Source organism: Phaethon lepturus, unplaced genomic scaffold (assembly GCF_000687285.1).
Source record: "Phaethon lepturus isolate BGI_N335 unplaced genomic scaffold, ASM68728v1 scaffold30273, whole genome shotgun sequence".
Lineage (NCBI taxonomy): Eukaryota > Metazoa > Chordata > Aves > Phaethontiformes > Phaethontidae > Phaethon > Phaethon lepturus.
The window spans coordinates 1-6,155 of record NW_010531651.1 but is presented as its reverse complement, the minus strand read 5'-3'; the positions used below and the strand labels follow the sequence as shown (position 1 = coordinate 6,155).

The 6,155-nt window shown below is 53.8% G+C and overlaps 1 protein-coding gene across 1 annotated transcript; it reads left to right on the top strand.

Annotated features, from left to right (window-relative positions):
- The first annotated feature begins 8 nt into the window (after positions 1–8).
- Positions 9–4,822, top strand: LOC104613985 (ATP-dependent RNA helicase DDX25-like). The gene is made up of 9 exons (XM_010284637.1): positions 9–106; positions 192–284; positions 401–503; positions 1,208–1,322; positions 1,714–1,891; positions 2,305–2,542; positions 3,014–3,176; positions 3,326–3,514; positions 4,761–4,822. The coding sequence occupies exons 2-9, from the start codon at positions 223–225 to the stop codon at positions 4,820–4,822; spliced, it is 1,110 nt and encodes a 369-aa protein (XP_010282939.1). The 5' UTR covers positions 9–106; positions 192–222.
- Positions 4,823–6,155: the final 1,333 nt, after the last annotated feature.

The window sequence follows — 6,155 nt, the reverse complement described above, 5'->3', positions numbered from 1 at the left end:
AGTTGATCCGCACGTCCCTGGTGGAGTCCAGCCACCACGTGGAGATCCTGCAGCAGGACCCCAGCTCTCCGCTCTTCTCTGTCAAAACCTTTGAAGAGCTACCCCTGTGAGTCACTGGCAAAGCACAGGAGCCTCCATCTTTTATCAAACAGACCCTTTTTGATGCGCTTTTTCTTTTTTTTTTTTAACAGGAAGAAGGAGCTCTTGCAGGGGATTTACATCATGGGCTTCAACAGACCTTCCAAAATCCAGGAGACAGCTCTGCCGATCATGCTGGCGTATCCGTGAGTAGTGACGCCAGGCGGGTGAGCCCTGGCTTCCTCAAGGCATCCCTGGTGTCAGGACGCCAGTCTGGGGATGCCCAAACCTTGTGCTCCACTAAGCAGCCTTTGCCTTGCAGGCCCCAAAATCTGATTGCCCAGAGCCAGTCAGGGACAGGGAAAACAGCAGCTTTTGTCTTGGCGATGTTGAGCAGAGTTAATGCCGCTGAGAAATACCCGCAGGTAACACAGGAAAGGGAAAGCTGATGCAGGAGGGGTTTATCCAAGCCCTTGAGATGCTGCCTGAGGGCAGAGCTCTGGGTTTTGTCCCTGTCTCTGTACCATTTTGTCCGCTGGAGGCGGACAATAAATCTCCAGGTATCATCGCAGCAGCAGGTAGGAAAGAAAGCATTGTGCCCACTACAGGGAGGTACTTTTACGTGCTAGCAGTGGATTAAGCCAGGGTTTAGGTATCCTGGAAATCAAATTTTGAAAAGCAACTGCAGAGACTGCAGGTTTTCTGGTGGCTTTGAATGTCCCCGCCAGCCCCAGTCACCTCTCCGCATGCAGAATCAGCTTTGCGAGCTGGTTACTGTGACGTGAAGTCTCTCATCTCAAGCATACAGGGCCATTTAAACTTTGCTTTAAAGCTGGGCGCAGAAACGAACGAACTGTCCCATGCTTCAGGAGACAAATTTCCCTCCCAAAAGTAGCTACAGCGACTTCTTTCTGCCTGCCTCCCTCACGCTGTGCTGCGTTCCCAGCTCCCTAACCTCCAGCTGTGACCGATCCCCTTGTGCTCTTGAGGGATTGGTGTGGGATTTTCCTGTGCTCTTCCCTCTGTCCCTTTGAAATACCTTGTCTGCCGGGTGCATCCCATCGCGGGAGCGCCCTCAGCTTTTCATCGAGGCTGTTCTCATCTGACAGCTCTCTTCTCTCCCCCCAAGTGCCTCTGCTTGGCTCCCACCTACGAGCTGGCCCTGCAGATCGGGCGCGTGATCGAGATGATTGGGCGATTTTGCGCTGACATCAGGGTTACATACGCTGTCCGAGGAAACCGAGGTGAGTTTGGTCCTGCCCAGCAGAGCTACCGGAGCTGTAATGGGAGCGTTAAGCGAGTACAGGGATGCTCTCTTAGAGCCCCGAGCTCCCAGGAGCCGCACAGAGCTCCATGAAGGCCAATAAAATAGCATTTATATTCCCCTCTCCTGCTAAGGAGTCTTTTTCACGACTGCTGGCTACTTTCAGACTCCATCCTTCCCATGTGGGGCCGGTTTCCGCCCCCTTGAGGCTGTAGGGAAGTGTCAGCTCTGCTTGAAATTTTACTCTTAAGCTCCACTTTGCGATGACCCTCTCAAAGGCCAGAATCTGAGATAACTGAGGGAAAAACACGCTTGAGCAGCAGGAACGCCTTGTGTTTGTAGGCGCTCGGGTGCCATTTCCCCTCTCGCAGTTCTGCAGGGCACCATGCTGGAGGAGCAGATCATCATCGGGACTCCGGGGACGATGCTCGACTGGTGTTTCAAACGGAGAGTCGTAGACGTGAAGAAGATCAACATGTTCGTGCTGGATGAAGCCGACATCATGATCGACACCCAGGGCCTCTCCTGTCAAAGCATTCGCATTCAGAGGTGAGCATTCCTGACGGCTGGTGTCCCGCGTCTCTGTTTTTTTCCCCCTCTTTGCTCAACTTTGAGGGAATCAGTCACCAAATGAGCTGAACTGGCAGCAAAAGAGAGCCTCCCTGTGATACCGACGGGGTTTGCTGCTGTGAGAATCAGCTTTTGCACATCAGCGCGCTCTGACCTGCTCAGTCCAGGGATCTGGCTCTCTGTAACGCCACGTCCATGAGACACACAGGAAGACTTTTGTCTCGCTTACCTTTCCTTTCAGCCATTACAGCCCTTGGATTGGGTTCCCTTTCTGTTGAAGGCAACACAAAATTAGCTTAAATTAGCTTTTTTCCCCGCCCCCCTCTTGTTCTGAGGACATCTGGGCACCAGGCTGCTCTCCTGGGCTGAGGAGTCCTTTTTCTCCGCTCCAGGGCTTTACCCAAGAGCTGCCAGATGCTGCTGTTCTCAGCCACCTTCAAGGAAACCGTGCGGGCGTTCGCTGTACAAATAGTCTCCAACCCCATCGTGATAAAGCTGCGTGAGGAAGAGCTCACCCTGAGCAACATCAGGCAGTACTTCTTCATCTGCAGGAGCCGGGAGGAGAAGTACAGAGCCCTCTGCAACATCTATGGCAGCATCACCATCGGCCAAGCTATGATCTTCTGCCAGGTAAAGCAGCTCAGCCTGCCCGGGGAGGTGGATGCATTTGCCGTCAGCAGTAACAGAAATGGTTCGTTTTACAGTGTGGACCTGGGGGGAGGCTCCTCCCAAGACAGAAAATCAGAGGGCAGACCCCCAGGAGGGGTGGGAAATGTGTTGCCAGCATTTAAAGGCAGCCTTTAAAAAGTGGTATTTTAACAGCACCAGTCGGGACTGCCCTTGCCTGGCTTCCAGAGTCACCAGCACACGGAAAACATGCTGTGTTCCCTCGCCCGTTGCGCTGTGTGTCCTGGCAGAGGCTTCTTGCTCGTCCGCCTAGTTTTGGCCTCTTTTTGGGGTGTTAAAAAGTGCCGGGAGCTCCCTTGAAAGGAGCAGGGCACTCAGGAGGGGGGAAAATACCGGTGAAGGGTTGGCAAGGAGCGAGCGGAGTGACAGCAGAGCTGCTGCAAACCCTCAGCCTGCTTCTCCCTGCACGTCCAGACTCGGAGGAGCGCGGACTGGCTGTCAGTGGCGATGAGCCAGGACGGGCACCAGGTAGCCATCCTGACGGCGGAGCTGACGGTAGCCCAGCGGGCCGACGTCATCCAGCGCTTCCGCGACGGGAAGGAGAAGGTCCTCATCGCCACCAACGTCTGTGCCAGAGGTACCCCCGGAAAGCCCACTGCCTGTTGCCTTTCCGATGGTGTGAAACGCGCTCCCTGGCCTCTGTTTCTGGTGGCAGCGTGGGCTCGAGCAACGGATCCTCCCCGACCTGTGACCCCTTTCCGCAGCCCCTTTCTCTCTCTTTATCAGGGATCGACGTGCAGCAGGTCACCATTGTGGTGAACTTCAGCCTCCCCACCGATCAGAAGAGCAAGCCGGATTTCGAGACCTACCTCCACCGCATCGGGCGCACGGGACGCTTTGGGAAGAAAGGCGTCGCCTTCAGCATGGTGGAAAGCCAGAACGTGGGGCTCGTGCAGATGATAGAGGAGCATTTCCGTGAGTATCCGCCTCTCTGGGGGGTGGTTTCAGGACTGATGATCCCCTCTGGCTCGTTTGCCATCTGCAAATGGACCCTGTTGGGCTGCTCTTCTCCCCAGGGCTCATCCCCCTCGATGCAGGTGACAGATGCAGCTTTCCTCCCAGCCCCTGGCCCTTTTAGGGTTGGTTGGTGGGGTTTTTTTTTCCCCTAGCAGCCAGATTTTCAGGGAATCGGCCTAGGAGGTTGTGTGTGACTTGCAAGGGATGTTACAAGTACTTTTTTTTTTTTTTTTCCTCCCTCCTTCAGGCATTTTATCTGCCTTTACCCTGCAAATCCCTGTCCTGGGAGAGCCGGTGCCCCAGCTCAGCTCAGCCCTGGCTGTGAAGCCGGCAGCTGAAGTCGCGCAGGTCTTTCCTGAGCGCGAATCCATTCTCACTCATAAACGTCAAGAGAATTTTCGTGGGATTTGCAAGGTGCCGTGGCTGCACCAGTGGCTTTTCAAATCCAGGTGCCTGCTTTCCCTGTCATTTTTAGGGAAAAGAAGGTTATCAAAACCTTTTGGCATGCAGAAAACCATGTCCCTCCCTCAGCTTTGCCCTCAGAGCTGCTGAACTGTCTTGGCAACTTGTCCTTTAAATGTAAACACCAAACGAGCCCAAGATGGACACCTGGCAGAGAAGATTCGAGCCAGACAGTCTGGCGAAGATTTTCTTTTCGAGCAGCAGAAGCGTCGGACAGCTGCGATCAGCAGCTTTAATAACCATGAGGTGGATGAGTCCCACCACAGAATTAGCCAAAGGAGCCTGGCGTGGGATTTCCAGGGCATGAAAAGCCGAGTGGATGAACTCCCAGCAACCCAACTTCCGCTTCCGAACGCCGTGACTTTGTGATTCGAGGGCCGGGGCTGCCTGGCGAGGATGGCGAACCTTCCCCATCCCGCATCGCTTCGGAGGTGGGACCAGAGAGCAAGAGTGTGTCCCAAAAACCTAACTTGACTCGCTGCTGCTCGCTTGGGCTGCCTCTCGCTTTTTTAGTGGCCTCGTCTCGGCCGCTGCCCTTGATCTAGTATACGCTGGGCTTTCTCCAAATTTATTTGATGATCCCTTGAAGGCTGCAGTGGAAATATTACACTGAGCGCTTTGGGGAGCTTTCCAGCCTGCGCGTGTGCACGCAAGCAGCGCAGGCACTGGCTCGTGGGGTGGCTGGGCTCTGTTTCCCTGGGTTGTGCCAAGCACCGACGGTTTTGTTTTTTCCTTCCTACAGAGACCAAGATCAAGCAGCTGGACCCGGATGACATGGATGAGCTCGAGAAGCTTGAAAACTGAGCGAGGAGCGAGGGGTTTGCTTCCCCCAGATCCGAGTTTCAGTTCAAAACGGGATGAAAAGTTACAGGGGAAAAGCTCCCCGTTCTCTTACAACTTCCTAAAGCTGTTTGGTTTTGTTGTGATGTTTTAGGAGAAGACCCAGTGATCATTGTCCTTGTTTTGGGATGGTGTTCCTTGTTTTTTGTCTGAGGTTTTCGTAGCCGTGACTTCGCGTGGCTTGAGGTGTCCCCCGAGGGGCTTAACACGGGGTAACGTTCCTCAAAAATGGGTCTGGGGGCACCCGGAGTGGTCAGAAAAGAGGTAAATTCTGGTAACTGGCCCAAACAATCTGCTCCTCGTCTCCAGGCGGCAGCCGGCGGGTGGCATTTCTGCTAGCAAAATCTGGGCAAAATCTTCAGTTAAAAAAACCCACAAATCAGGAGAAAGGAGCAAGTTATAAAAAATAAATAAGTAACCCAGTCTCGCTAGATGGCAGCATGAATCCGAAGCTGCTGTCCCACATCCTGTCGGCACCCGGAACGTGAGCATTTTTGGGGTGGAACACGAGCATTTGGGGTCACGGTGGTGGCGGGGAGAGAGAGGAGGGACCCCCGTGGGCTGCCTGTCCCCCGCCCAGGGGTGTGTTTGTGTCCCCAGAGGGTTTATCCCTTCGCTAATCTCTAATGAAATGGAATTATTTATAATTACTGGGGTGGTGTTGCTCCTCCTGTGCCAAAGTCTCTTGAAATGTATCACTTATTTTACTTGCAGAAGGATTTTTATGAGGTCAAAGCGTTGACAACGGAAAAACACGACAGGCGGTGGCTGGCAGTGCTGGAGGTGGGGAGCGAAGCCTTGCCCTGGCTCTGCAACCCCCCCGGTGCCCGGCTTTAACCCATTTTGGCCATTTTAAACCTAGAAACCTCTTTGCAAGTAGTCTCACTGTCAGCATTAACGGTGTCATTTTTGGTAATGAGCAATTAAAGAATTGACGAAGGGGGAGAGGAGAGATGGCGGGTCATTTTGTGCCGTTTGCTTTGGCCACGCCGCGCAGCGTCGGGGCTTTGCCGGGCACCGCCGCATCCCCCACCACGCTGGCTGGAACAAGGCAGGCTTTAAAGCCGCGGGACAGAAAATCTTTATATTTAGGAATGTTCATGTTTTTATTTTTTTCCCCCATGTCATCTGTGCCCCAAGCCCCTTCCCCGCCCTGACGAAGCTCCTGCGACCCCATGGTGGTACCCTGGGGCCGGGTGCCAAAGACAGTGGCCCGTGAAAAAAAAAACCCACCAAGGTTTGGGGATAATGTGGTGCAAATGCTCTATTTTTCAGAGCAAAATTGCTCTGAAATTTT

Coding starts and splice junctions, on each gene's coding strand:
- LOC104613985 (XM_010284637.1), top strand. CDS start 223: ATGGGCTTCAACAGACCTTCCAAAATCCAGGAGACAGCTCTGCCGATC. Junction 2,543..3,013: donor AAGCTATGATCTTCTGCCAG/GTAAAGCAGCTC, acceptor CTGCACGTCCAG/ACTCGGAGGAGCGCGGACTG. Junction 3,515..4,760: donor GATGATAGAGGAGCATTTCC/GTGAGTATCCGC, acceptor TCCTTCCTACAG/AGACCAAGATCAAGCAGCTG.